This window comes from Xiphophorus maculatus, chromosome 12 (assembly GCF_002775205.1).
Source record: "Xiphophorus maculatus strain JP 163 A chromosome 12, X_maculatus-5.0-male, whole genome shotgun sequence".
In the NCBI taxonomy this organism is placed as follows: Eukaryota; Metazoa; Chordata; class Actinopteri; order Cyprinodontiformes; family Poeciliidae; genus Xiphophorus; species Xiphophorus maculatus.
Window position 1 is genome coordinate 28,236,539 of NC_036454.1, and position 21,878 is coordinate 28,258,416.

Below are 21,878 nucleotides of genomic sequence, written 5' to 3' on the forward strand. Positions count from 1 at the left end.
TCGAATTTCCAAACATAGCTGTGTCGGTCAATAAATCGAATTTGCCACACACACTATGGAGGACCGTTTTTACTGGGCAACGAACCCACGCAGTCTACTTGCTTCTATTTCTATACATTTGACCACATACGACACTAGAAACTGTGTTCTCTCCATGTTATGATTCGTGTAATTAATATACCAGTGTTATTAGCATCTGAAGGATAACATCCGAATAATTTATATATCATACAGTAAACTCTCTAAGAGGACAGCTTGATTTCTTTTTTCATTTTCGCACAGTCGTTGTCTGTTTCTCGTCGGACGGGTAAAGGAACGGAAACTAAACAGCCACGTAGTAAACGGCGGAGCTCACCGAAAGGGTGAGTTTTTATTGTCCTTTAGGGAATTTGTCATCTTATCATTTGCACTTTGGTGCGGTAATATACTTACGTGATGTTGGGTAATTGGTTTGCCTTCTTATAATTTTCCAGAAAACGCCTTTCAGGTGGCGTCGTTAATTTTTGTTGCTAGCAACTTAGCAGCGTTAGCTTCCCTTTGGGTACACACCTAGCTGTTTTGTTAGCATGCTAACCAGCTTTAGCCACATACTGCCTGGTCTGTCATCTGCTTCTGGCTAGTGTGGGTGAGCCAAAATAACCGAGCTAACCAATCTTTACGAAACATCTGGATTCTGTTTATCAGTTATGGGTTTGAATCGTTCCACTGACCGCCTCTACACCTGACCTGCAGTACGTAACCTGTCTGCTGTACAGTAGGTAAATTAGCCTCCAAGTCAAAGGTTGTCATAGTCTACACTAAATAACATGATGCAAAACACAAAGGAGGTTTGGGTGATTCTACGGTGACAGTGCTCCTCAGTTCAAAGGTTAAATATTTGCCCAGTAACTGACAGAATGTCACTGCTTATTTCCACTGAGTTTTGCATTTATTGCAAATGCGTGCTGATCGATTGTTCTGGTTCATTCATGGACCCTGGTTCAAATTTCCCGAAACAATTGAGCAAACTATTTTACAATTTTGAGCAGGGGCTCGAATACAAAGCCGCTGATATTTACGTGATTTCCCCCCCTATTGCAGCTGTTGTTTTTGTAATTCAGTTCAAAAATACTTTATTTATCTCAAAAGGAAATTAAATGTTGTTGTAACTCATATCACCCAAGTATCTTCCAAAAGTCATTGTGGACGGTGATGCTCTAAGAAAGAAAGGATCTCTTGTAGCAGTCAGTCTTGAAACGAATCTGAAGAGGCCTCTGACTGAAGACTTGCAGTATGACGGTCTCATGACAATTTGTTTCCTCCAAAAACTAAAAGCAGATTAATTTTTTCTGTGCTTCTAGAATAAACTTTGTTATAAATTTCATATCATAAAGTAAAATGTAAACAAAGGTTGTAGTATACGCATGAAGTGACACTTGCCTTGTTAAAAAAAAAGCGTCATTATGTTTTCATGACCACTATTCATGTCAAATGTGATAAGATTGAATTGCATCATAAACAAAGAGTAGGCTACTTACTTTTATTGTAATAACGGAGACCGTAACATTTTCATGTAACCTAGAAACGAGTTGTATTTATTTGTGTTATGTATGAGTTTGTCTTGAATATTTCTTATTTATTCAGACATCAGCATCATTTACACACAGTTGGATGTGACAGTAAAATAGAGTTGGTTGGCTTGGTAATTTCTTTAATTTCTGAAGTTTGTTTATAGGTGTCAGAAATGTAAAAGGTAAAGTCAAAAAAATGATAAAACTATTTATATTTCGACTAGACAAGACAGCCCTGTTTACAATTTAAGTTTATTTTAAGGGGTTCTCAATCTACTTAACTCTTGTAGCAGCTTGTTACAGTGCTTGACTCTGGCTTATGTTTAAAGTACGCTGTGCTGTTACATAACACAAGCAGACACTGGTGAGAAGCTGCAAGATAACTGATGTATTAATTGTCATCCTTTTCTCTCCTCAGTCATCAGACAGTAAAGTGTTCCTTGGCTCAGACACGTTCCTGGGGAGCCTCCGTCCCCAGAAAATGCTTTAAATAAGACGTCATTTGCAATAAAGCGCCTGCTGCGCCTCGACTGTTGCTCTTCTCGGTGGAAGTGGATCGTGGTGGTAAATCAGAGGCTGTTGAGATGGAGGCCAGTAGAGAAGACCAAGTAATAAGATGTGAGGAAGAGGGGGACTCCACTGTGGAAGTCAACACACTCAAAAAAGGGCTGGAGAGCATCCAAAAGACAAACGAGCTTCTTAACGGTGAGTGCTCATTCTGTACGGATAAGGATTATTTGAATTGTGTGGTTTTGAATGAATGGTATGCGTTAACGTTAGCCACCACCCTACACTGCGTGTCAGTGACGTAAAGAAGGTCGCTGGGTAACTGGAGCAGTTACGAAGAAACGGGCACTGAACCCCTTGAGCCTCCTCTTCATTCCTCAATAGTATCACACATACTTTGTTCAGTTTCACCTCTGCACTTTGTTCTGCAAATGTCCTTTTCTCTATGCATATTACTGCTAGTTTGTTTCTCCACAGTTTAGTCTTTTGGCAGGTCTGGCCCGTTTTTGGTGATTACCACCAAAGGCTGAGCTTCTTACTGCTCCATGTCTCACAGCTCTTTGAACTAACATGCTAAACAACTAAACGGAGGTCTCATTAGTCATCAGCTATGTTTGTGTTCTGCGCATAGCAAGCATTAGGAGTGGGAAAAAAATAACTGTGTTTAAGTCTTTGATTTGTAAACAGTAGGGGGGAAAAATACAGTAAAAAAACATAAACAGCTTTACACACGACAAGCTGTATTTTTTGCAACCTTTGTTTTTGATTTTGGCTTTTTAATGCCAATAGCATTTACATTTAAGGAACCTTCAGCTCAAATTTGTCATAATTTAATGGATAATTTAACTTTAATGCTGAGGAGCAGAAACAACATGTCATAGCGATTTGGTGTATGACTCTGTAGACCTCTGGAAACCCAAGAAAATGTTGCAAACAACCCTGTTTCACACACAGCTTTGGTGGTAGTGAATATATTTTGAAGTTTTATTGACATATATTTTTTTAATATTTAAAATGCACATTGATGCGGGCATCAATATCTCCAACTAGTGCGTATGCTTTGGGCATCCGCTCATTCCCCAAGTCAATACACCATTTGAAATCGTGTGTAAACTCTATAATACTAGGAAGAGCAGCAGTATTGGCAAATATGGCAAGTTGTGATAAATCCCCATTTTTCCAACACTTTTCTCATGTGTATTTCTACCATTCTTTGGTTGCTGTAATGTAATGTGTCAGTTCTGGACGTTGACGTCAGCGACGCTTCATCCAACTGCCAGTGTATTCCAAATGTCCTTTGAGAAATTAATATTGCACTCACTGATATTGCAATTACTATGTATGTACCAATTTCTTCTGTGGATGCCAAGTGATGTGCACAGATTAATAGCGATATTTTTAAAAAGTCTATATTTTTTTATTTTATGATTTGATAGTGACTAAAAGCTTTGTTACTTTAAAAACATAGGTCAGACAGTCTTAAAAAGGCTTTAAAAGTCTTAAATTCTCCATCTAAAGTCAAGGCCTTAAAATGCCTTAAATTTATTTTTTTTAAAGAAATTTAAGTTGGTCTTATTTACACCAATCACAAGTCTTAAAATTATTTCATGACAGGAATGTTCAATCTTCCATATAGTGTTTTTTTTTTTCTTGCATGACTTTCTGTCAGGTAAAAGTTTGAGTCTCACACAGACGTCTTCATTATGTTTTGTAACTCGAGGCAGTCGGTAGCTAGCTGCAACTTGTCATAGGTAATAACCCTGGCAGCTAGTATTTCTCTCTGTGTGTGTGTCCGTCCTGGATAAGTGCACATTTCTGACCAGGCAACGTCCATTTGTACCACTGCCTCACTTCTGTTGCCAGCCCGTACCGGCCAGGAAGATCCCCCAATCATTCCCGATCATTTTAATTCCAGCTGGCATTAAAAATGTCTTAAGTTTTACATTTGGATTGCTCAAACCTGCGGATATCTTGGCTGTCACAATACTTTGTGGGTTTGATCAGTTTAAATGGTCTACTGCTTAGCAGATAATAAAAATAAATAAATCCTAAGAATCTCTGAAAGCAACAAATGACATATGTGTCTGTTAATATTGCGACAACCTCTTACCATCCATAAGCCAGGGTTTGTTTATGATGCAACTGCTACTAATGGTGAAGCAAATAGTTACTTGAACAATACACAGTTGTGCAAAAGTAAAGGCAGCCGCAGGGAGGTTTTAGCAACCAAGTGTTGCTTTAAAATCACAACATAGTTGCTCGACAAAGCTGATCAGCCGGTTTGTCAGGACAATCGCATCTGCTACAGCTGGTTCATGGCTACGTTTCACCTTCCGTAGAGGAAGGAATTTTCAAGTTATGTTCACAAATGAAGCGAAAAACGCCTATATGTGCTCGAATATTATCCGCAAGGCTCGTAGACGCCTCCCATTCTCCAAAGAAATGTCTGCTGTGGCATATTTAGAGGGAATCGGTGGGGGAAGAGTTGTTGTGCAAGATGTCACAGCTAAACGCTCCAGACAATAACGGTACAAGTGATGAGACGTGGGAGAAAAAAATGAATCCAATGAACAGGACGGAAAGCTTGGCGAAGAGAGGATTGTTTAGCAGAAAACTGGTGACTGTTTCAGCAGCGCAAGATCATAAATAACTGGGAAGCAGAAGGTGTTTAGAGCTGCTTTAATATCTTTTTATCTTTTTGTCTTAAATCACCAAATAAGAAAAACAAATTAGACAAAGTGGGGAGGTTGTATATAAAATAACAAACTGCTTTCTATAGATTTGTGAAGTTTATTAGTACAGCACATTTCAGCAATAAGGTAGTTCAAAGTGCCATAAAAACAATACAGTAACCAATTTTGAAATGTGCAATATACATTACATTTAGTCAAATACCATCATCCAAATCATTAAGGAAATACAAATCAAATGTGTTGATCAATGTTTCACTTACTACTAATTAAAAGCAGCTGTAAACAAGTGGGCTTTAGCACTGATTTTATAGGAACTCTGTGTTTCTGCATCTTTGCAGTTTTCTCTGAAGCGTTAAATCGCCATAGAAACGTAATGCTCCCAACAGTTCAAAAATCACCCGAAAGCACTGTGATGTTTTCCATTCCCATCTTTTTCAGGTCCTCTCTCTTCAGACGCGCTGCCAAACGGGAACGGACCGGCAGACGGCCTCGGTGCCGCCGGAGGCACCCTTCCAAACGGATCCCCTCCGCAGAGCAGCAGCTCTCCCATCAACCCGCCGAGCCAAGAGTCCTCCCCAGGTGTGGCTGCTTATCCACCCATGACGGTAGAGAAGGCTGAGGGCTCTAGTGCTGAGGTCAAGGTTCACAAGGGTGACGCTTTGCAGTCCCTCAAACTCAGTATGCCTATGCAGGAGACTGAACTGTGTAAGCAAAAAACAAAGCAACAAAATATCAGGAGTGAATGCCCCTTTCTGTCCCTTTCTTTATTTTTAATCCCTTTTTGCTGTGGAATGCTGTGATTTTTCACTTGTGAGAAGGTTTCATTGGAAGTCTCTTTATAAGTGTTATTTTTCTGCATTTCTAATCTGGAGTTGACGGATATCTTGATCAGTTTTTGGTGTGGGTGCTTCATTTGGAACATCGTGTGGGCTAATGGCTGTTTTGGAACTAATCCCTGTGTTATGTTAACTTTTCTTTGGTGATGTTTCAGTTTGGTGATGTTTTTTGGATTTTTTTGTTATGATAAATGCTGTTTGTACGCATGAAAAGGCTTATTTAGTTTTGCTCCTTATTAACTTCTAACTGGAAAATAACAGCATCATTACGGCATGAATCTGCTTAATGTGCGACATGCAGGGTTCCTACACTGTCTTGTTTTTTTTGTCCATGTCTCAATGGGGATGCAAGAACACAGAACTGCACTGTGTGATTATATTTTTTTATATTATTATAGGAATTGCAAATATTGCATTCATGCCATTTTAAAATTGAACATGTTGAAATTGTGATCGAAACCGCATTGTTCAGATATTGGGCACCTCTAGAAAACCACATTTACAGAGTTAATTCTGTATGTTAGCTTCTCTAAAAGACTAAAAAAAATAAATGAAGCTTGAATTTGCTCGGAAAATTAGCTATTTTTTATACTACCTTAATATATTACCTTTAGTAAACATTGGGAAAGACCCAACGAATCCAACTTAGTTTATGATTGTGGATGTTAGGATATTCTCGTAACTCGACTGTGCAGTCCTAAAGTTTAAATAGCTTTCTCTATTTTACGCTAGTTGTAAACCTAGCTTTGTAAAATGAATATGATCTTGTATTGAAGAAGATGTTTATAAGAATATCAACTCATAAGAAATGCTGAAAAGAACAATATACTTCCATAAATGCTGCTACTTGTTCTGTACTTTCAGTTTACAACACATTGTTGTTAGGAGTGCGCTAATTGATCGGCCCCAATTTTCTTAATTTTGGGTGATGGGTGATAGTTGCATTAGAAGCTGATCTTATCTGCCTTCACGAAGGTCTGAAAACAGCCAGTGTTCCCTTTTTCTCTGCCGTAAGAGAAGACTTACTAAAAGGAAAAAAAAGTAACCACACAGTTGCCAATTTAGCAACTTTTTTGCCAACTTCTAGTTGGCAAAAAGGGACTTTTAGTCACTTTTATTTTTAGTGACTTTTCAGACACCTCCACTGACTTTTTTCCCCTTAAAAGCCCCAAAAAGTGACAAATCTGTATATTTTGATTTTATACCGGACAGTTATTTAAAAAAAAAGTTAAGAATTGGAATCAACAGGCCACGATTTTTAAAGATTGGTGATCGGCCAGAAAACTGCAATCGGTGCACTCTTAGTATTTGAAGTTGCACATAAATAAATAAAAAAAACTGCCAGAAAACAAAAATTTTGAAAAGTGTAGAAACCCTGTACAAGTCTCTATTATTCCATAGGGATGTTGTATAGATCCTTTTTTTTTTTTAATTACTTGCTTTTCTAAGTGGCCTTCCAGGAAGCTATACCCATTAAGGAGGAAGAGTCTTCAGTTTGGCCTACTTTCTCTCACTGCAGCCAACCAGAAACCATGCCTAGAGATGGAAAACGAGGAAAAGATTCGCCTGGAAGCTCGCCGGCGTCTGGAAGAGCAACTCAAACAGTACAGGGTTCAGCGGCAAAAGGAGAGGGTGAGTGAGTGCTGCCACTGCTTTGCTTTTATTTCCATACTTATGTCATCTTTGGTGAATCCAAGTTTGCTCTTAAAATGAGCCACGCTCGAGCAGAGCCTCTGCTAAAACTCGATATAAATCAAATTATTGCCCCAATTTGGATCTTATGAGTTCAACCAAAGGAAAATGATTCCTCTTTTTATTTTTTTTTTATTTTTTACCACCTGTGCTCTAATCCATTTGTTGTTCTCCTCTGCCTTCATGCTGCTGTTTATTCACTCATTCAGCTGGATTAAAGCTGGGATTAAATTTCACACAGAACAGCTCATTGCCTAGTTGGGTGACTCTGAAGGCAGTCGGGTGCACTGGAACTGAAAGACATTTTAAATATTGAGAAAAATTAAACAAAAATACAGAAAAAAAACAAATGTATGTAAACAAAATTGTCCTTCAAAATAAGGGGCTTGTTGTGACCAAAACACCAAACGGAAAACTTTTGTCAGTTTTTGGTAGAAAGAGAGAGAGAGAAAAAAACGATAAATGATGCAAGTGGAAATTATTGAGCTTGTTTTAATGTATCATGCGATTAATTGATTTATTGCTTATTGTGACAGGTATAGTTATTGATAGTTTTTATGACTCTTTCCTCTTCCCAGGCTCATCGTACCCCTAAAAGCCGGCCCTTCAGTACTCTAGATCCTGAACTAATGCTCCATCCTGAGGCGCTACCGCGCGCTAATACTGTTGCCATGACCAAGGAGTATTCTTTCCTCCGGACCAGTGTTCCACGTGGCCCCAAACTGGGCAGCCTTGGAATTCCTCCCAGCAAGGAGAAGAAATCCAGATCTCCACGACCCAGTAAGATTCATTCCTTAGCTGACTACAAGTCTCCTGAGAGCGACGGCGGAGGGGGAGGCGGCGGCGCTGGAGGCGGGGGCATGACCACAGCAGATGTCAGCCGGTCCTCCATCAGCTCCGTGTCCACGCTGTCAGAAGTCAGCATGCTGTCAGAGAGCAGCGCATGCGAGACGGACTCGAAGGCCAGCACTTCGCTCCAGCTCAACGACAACAGCTCGGAGATGGACGGCAGCGAAGCCGGAGCGAAGCCCGGCAACGACGGCAACGACAGCGACAGCTCCTCCTACAGCAGCGTGTCCACGAGGGGAACCTACGGGATGCTCTCGGCCGCCGTGGAACGGCAACAAGGGCCGTACACGGTGGAGGGGAGGGAGATCGCCCCCGAGGCCATGGGTCAGTTCCCGTCGCTGCAGGAGGTGCTGCAGGCGGCGAGCGACGAGCAGCACCTGCTGGAGATGGAGAGGGTGGGAACGGGAGAGTCGCGCAGCCGGAGGGACAGTTTCTCCAGCAGGTATTGAATATTGTGTTATCCTTTCTTTTATTTTTTTTTTACTTTTGCTAACTCTACTGCATTTTTAAATTGCAGCGTTTCTTTGGAGAGTTCAGTGATGGGTCACGATGAGATGCTCCAGGTGCTAAAAGAGAAAACGAGGCTCGAGGGGCAACTGGAATCCTTGTCATCTGAAGCCAGTCAGGTAATAAGCCACTAATGTCATTTTGTTGCTCCTTTCACATAAAATATTTATTAATTAAATCAACAGTTTAGATATCTTGGGAGAAAGGCAGAGAGGAAGCTGAATCCCATCTAAGATGTTAACTATATAAGAGTTTGTGTTTTTAAAATACTAAGTGCTTTATGAGAATTTTTTAACATAATGTGTTTTTTATGGATTATGGGAAACTTTTCTTATTACCATTTGTTCTTATTTACTGGTATACGAGGTCTTTTAGTTTTTAGTCAGGAATGTAATTTTGATTCCTTGTTTAGTGCTTAATCAATTGACAATAAAGCAGACTTTAAACAGTTCGGACAAAATTAATTTAGAGATTTTTAAAAATCATACAGAATAGAATAGAAATATCCTTTTATTGTCATATGGTAGAGAAATTCAGGTTTAACAGCAAAGATAAAAAAATATTAAAGATATATAAAAACAAATTAACAAAATGAAGAAAAGCATGCTGTACATTAAAGATAAGAATATAGCTTAATCAAACTGCAATTTTTGGAAATAATAATTGCACATCCCTGATCCAAGGAATGTGCAACTGAGTAGGATATGTCTTTCAAAATTGTACATAATGTGTTTGTGTATTTTGAGACCAGACTATTTACAACGTTTAAAACTGTATTTCCAGTTTGTAAAACTAAATACCAAAGTTTAACTTCACAAGATGCTCAACATTCCTCATTTTATTATTTATTATTTTTTTGTGTATGAGTTCTCATATAATTACTACTTCCTTTTCTTAATATTCTGACTTTAATCTGGTGATATTATGAGATTATTCTTGTATTATTACGACTTTTTCTAGTATTACTGTGACTTTTTTTATATTAAGAGATTATTCTCGTATTATGTACGACTTAATTGTCACGAGACTTTATTCTCATACTATAATGACTTTATTCTTGTCAAAGTAGGACTTTATTCTTGTAAAATTACAACTTTATTCTGGTAATTTAATTATTTTTTTCTTAGCCTAGTCCTAGTACTCTGGGGTGTTTCCAAATCCAGTTTTTTTTTCTAAAAGTTGAGAGCTCGAAAATATAAAACAACCTTAACGTACCGTGTAAAGCCTTCCTGTTATCTCCTCAAAGTCTTGCGCTTACTCATTTTGTCGCAGTCTGAATGAATTATATGTCTCTACATGTCACAAAAAGTACAGTTGTGGTCAACGAAAGCTGGTATTACTTAGTTATTGTGGAAATAGAACCAGAAGAAGTGTTAATGCTGACGGTTGAGATCATTTCCCCCCGGTACGGAGTGGACAAAAGCGAGACAAATCACAAGCCAAGAACTAAATATGTAAACATCTTTAAATGTCATCAAAAAAAAGCATGAATATTACAAGTGTATTGGAAAGCCACAGATGCAACACAAATGAATATATACAATCATACCACCCATAAACTATTGCTACTCACGAAACTCCTGGAACACTTGGCTGAAGTTCTCTTACTACTTCCTGTTCCCTCTAGGCTCTCAAAGAGAAGACAGAGCTCCAGGCCCAGCTTGCAACAGTGAACGCTCAGCTGCAGGCCAAGAGAGAAGAGGCTCAGATCAGCCAGGAGAGGCAAAGTGCTCTCAGCTCAGAAGTCGGCACGCTGCGCCAAAACTGCAGACAGCTAGAGAAGGCCATGGTGGAGCTCCAGGGCAGTTTGGAGAGCAAGAACGCCAGTTTGACCTCTCTAAGCAACGACCTGAAAGTTTCTGAAGACCAATACAACCGGCTGATGGCGAAGGTGGAGGAGCTGCAGAACACGATGACTTCAAGGGACAACACAGGTGACTTAACAGAGACAGAAGGGTTTCCTTCACATGTAATTGATCGCTGTGCCACCACACCTTAAGAATGAAGTTAAAAAAAAAATTCTAAATATATACAGTATAAATATAAAAATCTATCCTTGAGGAAAGCCTGGACCTGTAGAGATAAGCATGATTAGAAAACTTCTTTTTTTTTTTTTGTCAACTGTCATTATTTTTTGCAGTTCATGACTTGCGTCAGCAGATGTCGGGCCTCCAGGGTCAGCTGCAGCAGGTCCAGCTGGAGCGCAGCACCCTCCAGAGCCGACTGAAGACCTCCCAGGCTGAGATCGACTCGCTGCAGCAGGTCAGGCAGTGGTACCAGCAGCAGCTGGCGCTGGCCCAGGAGGCCAGGGTGCGACTCCAAAGCGAAATGGCCAACATGCAGGTAGGAATCAGCCGCGGTGGCAGTGAACTAGCAACGCGTCGGCGGGACGTTGCAGTTGAGACGGGTTGCTTTTCACATCAACCTGTCTCTCGAAGGCGGGGCAGATGACTCAGGTTGGCGCCATGGAACACCTGAAGCTGGAGAACGTGACACTTTCCCATCAGCTGACCGAGACCCAACACCGCTCCATTAAAGAGAAGGAGCGCATCGCTGTGCAGCTGCAAAGCATTGAGGTATACTCAGGGGTTCATATGAGTGCTTGAAATCCTTGGAAATGCTTGACTTTCAATCAGATGTGGAATGTGCTTGATATTCAAATTGCACAGTTTTATAAGAAATGCAATCTAATGTTTGATTTTATTTTTATTTGTTTTAACTAGAACACCTAGAGATTCATCATCTCATTTTCCAGGGGATTCTTACAAAACAAACAAACAGAAAAACAGTAATAAAAATCGTAATAAGTAAATCCGATATATGATACCAAACATTCGAACACGGAAAACATTTACAGTTGAAACTAGATATTTTCATACACCTAATAAAATCCACACACACTATTTCTTATTCTTAATGTGTCAGTGATTTATTGATCTGTTGTACTTTACACATTAAATGTTATTAAAATAGTTTCTTTTTTCTTTTTGTTAAATTAGTTTTGTCATCTGTGTTGAGAGAAAAATTGTAAAACATAACATTTTGGTGTATTTTAGTTATCCTTGTCCCAGCTGTAGAACTTAGAATACTTTCTAAGACATTATTAATAACAGTACCGGTAATAAACACTAGTAATTGAAACTGTCTTTTTTTTTAGTTCAGTTTTAATCTCCAAAGTGCAGTGTGGGAAAAGTTTGAAAACTTACATTGCAATTGCTTGAAAAGTACTTGGAAATAAAAACCTAAACTAAAAAGCCGCCGGGTTCATTGTTTGAATTTTTTCATCTGTGATGCAGGCCGACATGCTGACTCAAGAGGCCGCCTACAAGCAGATCCAGGACGCAAAAACCATGGTGGAAGACGACCTGCAGCACAAACTGGAGGAGTTTGAGGAAGAGCGAGAGCGCCTGATAAAGCTGGCTAACACAGCCACGGCACTGGAGAGGGAACTGGAGCAGGTAGTTTCTGCAAAAGCCAGAGAAAAGCTGACTGGGGCGGTAAACTTTGTGACCTCCTCTGATATACGTCTTTCATTTGTTCCGCGATAGGTCAAGTTGACACTTTCCCAAAAGGACTTGCAGCTGCAGTCGCTTCAGAAAGAACATCTGGAGCTGATGCGCCAGCTGACGACGACTCAGGAGACGCTACAAACCAAAGAGCAGTCCATCAACCAGCTGGAGGCCAGGTACCAGGAGCTGGAGGCCCAGCTGGCCGAGCTGCAGACGGAGAGCGCCGCCAAGGACGACACCATCCAGTTCCTCCAGAACGAGAAGATCGTCCTGGAGGTGGCGCTGCAGGCCGCCAAGGCCGATAAGAGCCAGCTGGACGAGGGGGCCGAGCGGCTGGGTGAGGACGTCCTGGTGGCCTCGGACGTCCTGGACCAGCTCAGACAAGAAGTCCAAATCAAAGCCAGTCAGGTAGAAGACAAGAGTGGAAAGGGTTTGTCGTAGTTTGAACACTTTCTTGAGGATCACTTATTTAAAAATGTTTCAAAATGTGTAGATTGAATCTCTGCAACAAGAGAATAATTCTCTGAAGAAACAAGCGCAGAAATTAAAGGAGCAGTTCCAGCAACAAAAGGTAATGCATCTTCTTCTTTTAGTCTTTTTTTTTTCTTGTCGTCTTTATTGTTAAAATCTGAAGACAGGACGTAAATGTAGAAATTTGTCCTGAATGTCCCAGCTGGTGACGGTGTTGTGGGAGGATGCCAAACGGCAGTCAGCTTCTCTGACGAATGCCTGAAGTGCTGGTTGACGTGCCGCGCTGCACGGAGCAACGGCTGCTTTATCGCTCTGACAGGCTGTCACGCAGAGGGTGGAACTGATTGACAGAGCAACAAAAAAAAGTTCAATTTACTGCATCTTTAAAAGTTGGAGCTTTTTGTCGAAGCGTCAGCGCTCGTGTTCATCAAATCTATGAAAGCAGTTAGACGGCGACGGGTTTTGTGCAAAATGCGGTTTGTGTTCGGTTCAACGTATCCGTGTGAGAGCGGCAGCAAAAGCATGAAGTTGTCAAATGTGCTTTCTGCTGAAAAGAACAAAAAGCTAAATATTTCTTTTTGTTACTTCACAACCACAATATATACATATATATATATATATATATATTTTTTTTTATTGTTTCACACTAATTACACAGCCCACGGGAGAATAGGTGTGTTTAATTAGCCAATGAGTTTTGTACACTTTGGGTAGTTGATAGAATAGAAATATTTATTGTCCCACAGTGGGAAAAATTTGTTGAATTTTTGTCTCATTTGTTATTTTTTATTAAGTTATATTTACCTATTTAAAGTTGTTTTTTTTAAATACCCATACATTGCACATAACTGTGTCTTTTAATTTATATTGTGCCTTGCCAATTGTTACTATCTAGACATGCTAAAGTTCCTAATGCAGGTTTACTACATTTCCTAATAGTCAGTAAGGAGAAAACTGTTTTTGACCTGTAAAGTTTATTATTATTATTTAATTCAGACGATGAAGAAAATAAGGTTACATTTCTTTTACTCACAGTGTTATCTTAACATCTGACCCGAGTTCCCAAATGATGCAGTAGGGTTAAAACAGCGTTGTCGCTCAAAGCAAATATAAGCAAGACATCTCTTTAAAAAAGTTCTTTCTGAACATTTAATCAGACTAAAACAAAACAAAAGTTAAAAAAAATCAATGTTGCTGAATGGACAGGTGATGGTGGAAGCGTACCGTCGGGACGCCATCTCCAAGGACCAGCTCATCAGCGAGCTGAAGTCCACCAAGAAGCGCCTGCTGGCTGAAGTGAAGGACCTGAAGCAGGAGCTGCTGAGCGCCCAGGGCGAGAAGCAAAAGGCCGAGCTGGAGCAGGCCCGCTTGCAAACTGAGGTGGCCAGAGTCCAGGAGCAGATGAACAACATGGAGGCCCATCTGCAGGCCATTCAGACGGAAAGGGATCAGCTTGAAACCCAAATTCAGGTACTGTTGTTTAAATCTGGGTTTTTTTTGTTTGTTTTTTTAAGGACATTTTCAGTTTATTCAAAGTATATTTTGCTGTGAAGGAAAAATATCTTCTGTCCCCTCCTTACTCAGTCCCTGCAGTTCGATCAGAGCCAGCTCACCGCCGCGACTCAAGAGAATGAGAGCTTGAGGAAACAGGTGGAGCAGATGGAGGCGGAAGCCAAAAAGTGAGTCATGTTCTGCTTTGGAGATTTCAGCAGTTAGAAACAATCCAACACAGATGATTTATATACATCTCAGAAACACAAACGACACGGTTCTCGTACAGTGTCGATTTTGACTGAGGATTAACACATCCGAGTTGTGCCTGTGTGTGAAGAAGCCTGCCCTTTATGTTCCGAGCCGGCCTCGTTTTAACTGCTGAGTGTGTCGAAACAGGGCCATCTCGGAGCAGAAGGTGCGCATGAAGAGGCTGGGAACGGATCTGACCAGCGCTCAGAAGGAGATGAAAGCCAAACACAAAGCCTACGAGAACGCCGTGGGCATTCTGAGCAGAAGGCTCCAAGAGGCTCTGACCGACAAGGAGACGGCGGAGGCAGAGCTAGCCAAGCTCCGCGCCCAGCTGTTGGATGGCGGAAACAGCCAGGCCTTACAGGTGACGTTGATGGAACTTTAAAAATCTTTAAGTGAATATTTTATACACAGCTGAAACTTTGAATCTTCTTTTTTTTCTGGCAGAAAAATCTGATTAAGTGGCTAAAAACTGTTAAAATTATATATTTTATTCAGGAAAAAATTGAGGCTCTGCAAGCCGAACTGCAGACTGTTACAAAGAGCAAGACCATGTTAGAAAAGGAGTTACAGGAAGTGATCACTCTCACCTCCACGGAGCTGGAGGATTACCAGGAGAAGGTTCTGGAGCTGGAGGATGAGGTTAAAATAATAATAATTAAAAAAAAGCTTTTTTTATTTTGATCTTTCAGAATTTCTCAGAGTTCATGTTCTGGGTCGTTTTTTTCCCCCTACAGCTCCAGGAGTCGCGCTGTTTCAAGAAGAGGATCCGGAAGTTGGAAGACACCAACAAGAAGTTGGCGCTCGAGCTGGAGCATGAAAAAGGGAAACTCGCTGGTTTGTCACAGTCCCATAATGCACTGCGGGAGCACGCTAACATTTTGGAATCTGCCTTAGCAAAGAGGGAGGCGGATCTCGTCCAGCTAAACTTGCAGGTGAAAAAATTAATTACGTTTGCAACTCAGGTTAGGCAACAAGCTTCTCTATGGTATGCCTGAAATGACAAAATAGAAAAAAAAACAGATGTGAGGAGTTGGCTACATTTTTTCTTACCGTTTCTCTTTAGGTCCAAGCTGTTCTTAAGAGAAAAGAAGAGGAGGACCAACAAATGAAGCAGTTGGTTGAGACTTTACAGCTTGCTCTGGAGAAAGAGAAAACCAAAGTGAAAGACTTGAAGGAACAGGTATGAAGAATAGCAAGGTGAAGTGTGAACGGAAGCGGTTAAAAATCACACTGTAGCATAGCAGGGACCAAACTCCTTAAGATTTTAATTCATTACACTTCCATGAAAGGAATTCAACTATTGCATGATTGGTATCTAAATTTAGATGGTCTTCTTACACTTTTTTTCCCCATATGTGCCATTTAAATGATTTTAAAATAAAACTGTTGTTTTTTAAAATAATTGGCTGGAGTAGAGAAAATACCTCTGCTTTTTCAAAAAAAAAAAAAGAAACGTGTTGCATTTACGGATGTTTATAATCTTTAATTTCAGCTGAATAGGTGAATATATTATTAAAAGTTGATTACTTATTGTATTGGAGTAACGATTGTTTTAAAACTAAAGAGGAACTTTGAATAAGAGTTGCACAATATAACAAATCGCCATTGCAGTATCAATATGAATATTATGGCAATGAAAATAAATTTTTTGGCTATAATATATGTTTAGATATTATACTGAATATGTATATACAGGCACATTGAATATGCATGTACACAATGCTTTGGCCTGTTTAATGGACATTTGTTGCCCTCAGTGTTTATATTTAAGTTTTTGGCAACATTGTGATTAAAGGAAGAAAAGTAAAGAGCCAAAAAAATGTGAGTTAATTATAATCAATATATCTACATTGCAGTAATTGTGCAATTACATGTTCCCCTGATATCATACATAATGAGCATGTTTTATATGAGACAGATTCTAAAAATAGAAATAATTGGGAGCTGCTGCTAATTATGAAAGGTGCAAATGGAGGAGAAAAGTTTGTATCTTTACAGATTTCATGCAAAATATAACAAGAAAGGCACCAATGAAGAGATCTACATGTAATAACAAAATTTTATGCAATTCAGCTTGACCATTGTAAAGAATACAGATACAATTATATCTCATAGCATAGTTAGAAACTAATATATAATTTCTAATAAAAAATGTTTATTATACATATTTGTTGCGTTCTTTAATTCTGGGTTAGAACTTGGAGATTCTGTAAAACGAGGCTCTTTCAGGTTGTAATTCTATGATGCGTCCTCTAGGTGGCAGCAGCAAAGGCAGAGGCAGCCCATAACAGGCGGCACTACAGGGCGGCCATGCTTGAGCTGTCGGAGATCAAGAAGGACCTGCAGGCCAAAGAGGACCTGGTGAAAGCTCTGCAGAGCGAAGCTCAGAAACTACAGTACGTGCACGTTGCCTTGACGACTGCAGAAATAGAAAATGCATGTTTTAATCTATAGTCGCGTGCATAATCCATGTGGAACGTGTCGCGCTCCGCAGGGCTCAGGACGACCAGCACGCTCAGGATGTTTCCAGGTTCCAGCAGGAGCTCGCTGAGGCTCATTCCCAGCTCCAGATCCTGCGAAAACAACTCGATGAGGAACTCGCTAAGCAGCCCCTCACCAACCAGGAGGTATAAACTCCCCCAAAGCGTATACCTAAATCACAGAAAAGCCACAATATTCCTGTTGATGCTTTTCTTCTGCAGTTCCTTTTGTAGCCGAGGCACTTTGGATGTGCAGCCTTTCAGTTTTATGAAGACCGATGCAGTTCTTTTTTTTTTTCTTTCTGACCCATCACTCGTCATAGATCAAATATCTTCGAGTTGCATGGATGCCTAATATTTTCTGCTGATTCAGGTTGAGGACCTGAAGTGGGAGGTGGAGCAGAGGCAGAGGGAGATTGAAGCACAGAAGCAGCAGCTGGAGATGATGGAGCAAAGCCACCACAGAGAGCTGGACAACTTACAGATCGCCCTGCAGGCAAGCCTCCACTTTGTTTCTAAAGCTGTGTTTCTCAATCTCATCCCATTTAACAAACATCACGGACCACCTAGAAATTCCACCTCCGCGCAATAGCAACATCTTAATAAACACAAACTGAAATGAAAATATTAGTCTCTTTACTCACGAATGAGAAAGGTGGAGCTGCTTTGTAAATGTGACTGGCCAGGAACAAGTTTACTCAGGCCGCTTTGATTCTGAAAGTGTGGATTCTAAGCTTTCCAATGGTTAAAGAACACAAGCAATTCAAAAATGAAATAGTTCTTTATTACAAGTGTTGTATGTGTTAATAACATTTTAGGGCTATTTGTAATTTAGAAGCATAATAAAAGAAAAATAGACTCAAGTTGCTTTGGCAGAAACAAAAACCTTCTTTCGGCGTGAAGAAAGCCCGACATAAATAATAATTTCATTTTAGGTGTTAAGATGCAGTTAGTCAGCGGTGGGGCGCAGTTCTGGTGGCATGCTATGTACCGTAATAGTGTAATAAAAACAAAAGTTGCGCAACGCATTCTGAGAAACTATTCTTATCTATGACTATTATTATCCATTATTATTTTTAAACAAAAGCCTTTGATAAGCTAATTTCGCGTCGTACTTTGAGGTTACGTCGCTGTAAATTAACGCTCGTATATATACAGTACCTTGCGGATCACGGTTTGAGAAAGACCGTTCTAAAGTATGCACACAAAACTATATGGAATAGTTTAACGAATGTTTAAATCGTGGAATTGCTTTGAACAAAGCTACCTGTTCGTTTGGCAGGATGCCCTGGTTTCTGCTCTTTTTGTTGTTTAAATTGAAGTACAGCTGACTTGTTTCAGAGCATAAAGGTGGAGCTGGACACCGTCCAGGAAGAGCTGAGCAGCACCAGGAAGGACAAGTTCATGCTTCAGGCCAAAGTGGGCGAGTTGAGAAACAGCATGAAGACCGTCCTGCTGCAGAACCAGCAGCTCAAACAAGACCTCAAACAGACTCGTCTCAGGAAGGTAAGACATCTTTCAGCTCCCTTTATACGAGGCTGTGTAAGAGTTGAGAGCTGACGTGACTAAACGTGTCCCTGTGATGATGTCGTCGTCGTTGCAGCAGCAGCGGATGGAGCTGAAGAGTGACGGGAACCCATCAAACCCAGTAACCCCAGTTAAGATCCCAGACTGCCCGGTGCCCGCCTCGCTGCTCGATGAATTACTGAAACCGTCAACTTCCGTAAACAAGGAACCTCTGAACAACCTGCACAACTGTCTACGACAACTAAAGTAAGCAAGTGAGCTGAAAGTAATCGGCAAACTTCGATGTGATTTATTGGGATTTTATGTTGTACACAAAACTCGACGTAATGGTTAGAGAGGAAGTAACTCTGGATGGGCTATAGAGATTCACAGCTCAAGAGGGAGAAGATTTTTTTACAGGACAACTATCTGTCAGGCAGTCCACAAATCTGTCTGTTTTATGTAAAAATGGCAAGAAGAAAGCAGTTGCTGGAGGAAAGTCACAGGAGATCATGTTTGCTAAAATCTATATGGGGAACATAGCAAACGTGGATGATCAAATGAGACCCTAATGTAACTAAAACTAACAATGTTTAGACAAGCAGAGAGGAAATGGATGTGGGCAAATGACTAATGACAAAATCCAGACTTAAATTCTTCTGAAAAATTGATGTTCAGAGCTACTCTCCATCCAATTTCACTGAGCGTAAAACCATTTAGTAAAGAAAAAGCGGTGTAAACTTTGGAGTAGGTGTTTAATAATACTGTATACACACCCCGAACAACCTACAGTAGGAATTTCAGCAACATTATTGTTTTATCAAAACAAGTCTCTCTTGTAAATGAAATCTTGGATCTCAATGAGAGAACCTGTATAAGTAAAGATGAAATAAAAATAACATGCATCAAATCAGGTACAAAGTATCAAATCAGGGCAGGGCTAACCATGCATCTCAGTTTTCTTCCATTATTTGTCTTAGCTTAACAAAGATATTGAAAATCATTTACTACAAGGGTGTCCACACCGCTTTAAAAAGTCTTATGAAGTCTTATATTCTTATTGTAAAATTGAGGCATTAAAGTGTACTAAAACAATCCCAATTAGCCTTGTGTACGTTAATCTGAGGTCTTACATTTTACTCGTGACAGGACTGTTTATTCTCGTTTTGTCTTTCCAGTTTATTTTTCTTGTGGGAATTTTCTGTCGAGCAAATATTTGAGATGCATGCAGACACCTTCATTTCAGTGTTTGAGGCCAGCGCTAACTAGCTACTAATAGGCCCTTGCTAGCTAGCTGGCTAACTTTTTTGCCTCTGTCACCGCCAGTTGACTGGACTACGTTTGTCTTTGCCACGGGCTCCCTTCTGTTTCCAGCCCATGCAGGGTTTACATGCGTTCTGTGCAACAAAAAAAAAACAAAAAAAAAAACTTGGTACTACTACTTGTAAAAATTGTATGTTTTACAACATAAAATATGGAATTTTCTTTTGACCATTTCTGTTGTGATACAGGTGTTAACTTTCCTTCATACTTGTCTTAAAAAGCATTAAATTGGCGTTTGTGAACCTGGAGAAACCCTGTATTACCTTTTCATTACTGTGGCTTTATTATATTCTATCACATGAAATTCCAATAAAATGCAAATTTAGTGGCTGTAACATGGTGAAATGTGGAAAAGTTCAAGAGATATAGATAGATTTCCAAGGCACTGTATTAGCTGTTGCCACATGGCACTTTGGGATTGAAAAGCCTTTTCCTTTTTGCTCTTAGGGAGGAGATGGACAGCCTCCAGAAGCAGATGGAGGAACACACAGTGACTGTAAACGAATCAATGAACTCGTGGACAAACGCAGAAGAGGAACTGGCTCAGCTGGGATTTGACAACAATACCTCCAACTCGCCAAGTGCGGCAAAACGTGTTGTGGAAAACAATAACGAAGCAGAACAGCAGCAATCATAACTACACAGCCCTTTCTCAGAGGAAGCGGGACGGGGGGTATTATCCACAAAGGCACTTTTGAGCCCCCGTACTCGCTTTCTCTAAAAAGAAATTGCTGCCAACATTTGGCATTCCTCCCTTCAGCACTCAAGTGCTTTTGCAGAGTGATACTTTCTATACCACAGCTTTATTTTTTTTGTGTTTATTTTATGGGTTAAATTTATGTTATGCATTTGTCACATTTATTTATTAAGACTTAAGAAATTAGAATGTTTGAAAATAATTTCCTTATGAGGATCCCCCCTGTAAAAGTTTCAGAAATGGCATAAAGATGAATCCTGTCCCTTACAAATTAGCTAGTTTTCTCCACTAGATTCCAGTAAGTCCTCCCTCCTTGCAAAATCAGTGGCGTCGATGCTGCTCAGCGATGAATTGTGATTTTAAGAAGAGCTTCTGACAGAAACTACATCCTGTTCTTCCATATATTCGTGCCTGTTTTCTTGTGACGTTTTCCATCTGCTGTTTTGCTAACACCGACTTCGGTTTGTAATGAAACTGTTATCACTCCTATTCGTAAAGTTAGACGTCATGTACAGTTGGCGCTCAGACTTTTTTTTTTTTTTGGATTGCCTCCTGTTAAAATGCAGTGTTTGTCAGGTAATCATATCAACTTTTATTTCCAATCTGTAAAAATATTTCTGTTATGTTAGTCTAACATGAACTGCAGTAATTTGTATGCAAAAAAAGCCTTAAGCAATGTTAAAAATGCTGTACAGGACAAAGTTGTTTGGAATGAGTGTCTTTTCTGGTCAGCGTGTGTGCAAAATGAGATGTTATTGTACAGGTGAACTAATCCTTATGAAGAGCAGTTTATTGTAAGTAAAACACATGAAGAGATATTGCACACTAGATGTTCAAGAATGAACTGACAAAATAAGCTGTTAAAATGAAATGACAAGTTACATCTACTAACAGCAGGTACTATTGCTTGTTTATTTTTGATTGTTACATTTGGTACTTACTGTATTTACAAAAAAAACTAAACTTGGATTCACCAAGTGATATTGGTGAACTCTGTTCCTGGGGTTATGGGAAGGTTCACTGTTTTTCAGAGGTTAATATATAAATATGTGTCCTTTTTGTTATATTAAGTGATCAGCTTTATGATGGAATAACAATTTTAAAAAACCTGATATCGAAATGCAAAAAGAGATCTAATGACAAATCAACCAGGATTTCAATGTTAGGGTTGTGATGGATTGTTTCTTTCTGCATGCAGTTGTGCTGCAGCCCTTTTGCTCCTGGATTGTAATTATTAGTCCTATGCTATTCTTGTAAACTATAAAAGGGACACCAATATTAAATAAATGCCTGTTCGGGGTATTAATAACAAATGTACTCAGACTACACTATACATTTATTTTGGGATGTCTGTATACTTACTCTGGCTGTTTTGTTCTTTTTTTTTCTCCCCCAAAGACTGGAATTGTTCCCGATGAAATGTTTGTTTTGGAAAATGTCATCGCATTCATGATAAAGAAAATTGCACTATTCATATTCCATCTCCTGTCGTCCTTCTCTGTGTGGTTTTTA

The 21,878-nt window shown here is 39.8% G+C and overlaps 1 protein-coding gene across 3 annotated transcripts; it reads left to right on the plus strand.

Annotated features, from left to right (window-relative positions):
• The first annotated feature begins 122 nt into the window (after positions 1–122).
• golga3 (golgin A3) lies at positions 123–21,842 on the plus strand. 3 transcript variants are annotated; one of them, XM_023343712.1, is made up of 24 exons: positions 123–362; positions 1,969–2,255; positions 5,189–5,455; positions 7,106–7,218; positions 7,857–8,569; positions 8,645–8,753; positions 10,262–10,568; positions 10,775–10,977; positions 11,073–11,210; positions 11,931–12,092; positions 12,183–12,551; positions 12,637–12,714; positions 13,821–14,084; positions 14,199–14,293; positions 14,505–14,721; positions 14,856–14,999; positions 15,095–15,292; positions 15,424–15,540; positions 16,617–16,756; positions 16,855–16,987; positions 17,214–17,336; positions 18,182–18,346; positions 18,444–18,613; positions 20,117–21,842. In XM_023343712.1, exons 2-24 carry the CDS (start codon positions 2,135–2,137, stop codon positions 20,304–20,306), a joined length of 4,536 nt encoding a protein of 1,511 aa, XP_023199480.1. In that variant the 5' UTR covers positions 123–362; positions 1,969–2,134; the 3' UTR covers positions 20,307–21,842. The 3 variants fall into 3 exon arrangements, with proteins under 3 accessions (XP_023199480.1, XP_005804682.1, XP_023199481.1); XM_005804625.3 differs by having other exon boundaries at positions 18,447–18,613; XM_023343713.1 differs by having other exon boundaries at positions 5,189–5,329.
• Positions 21,843–21,878: the final 36 nt, after the last annotated feature.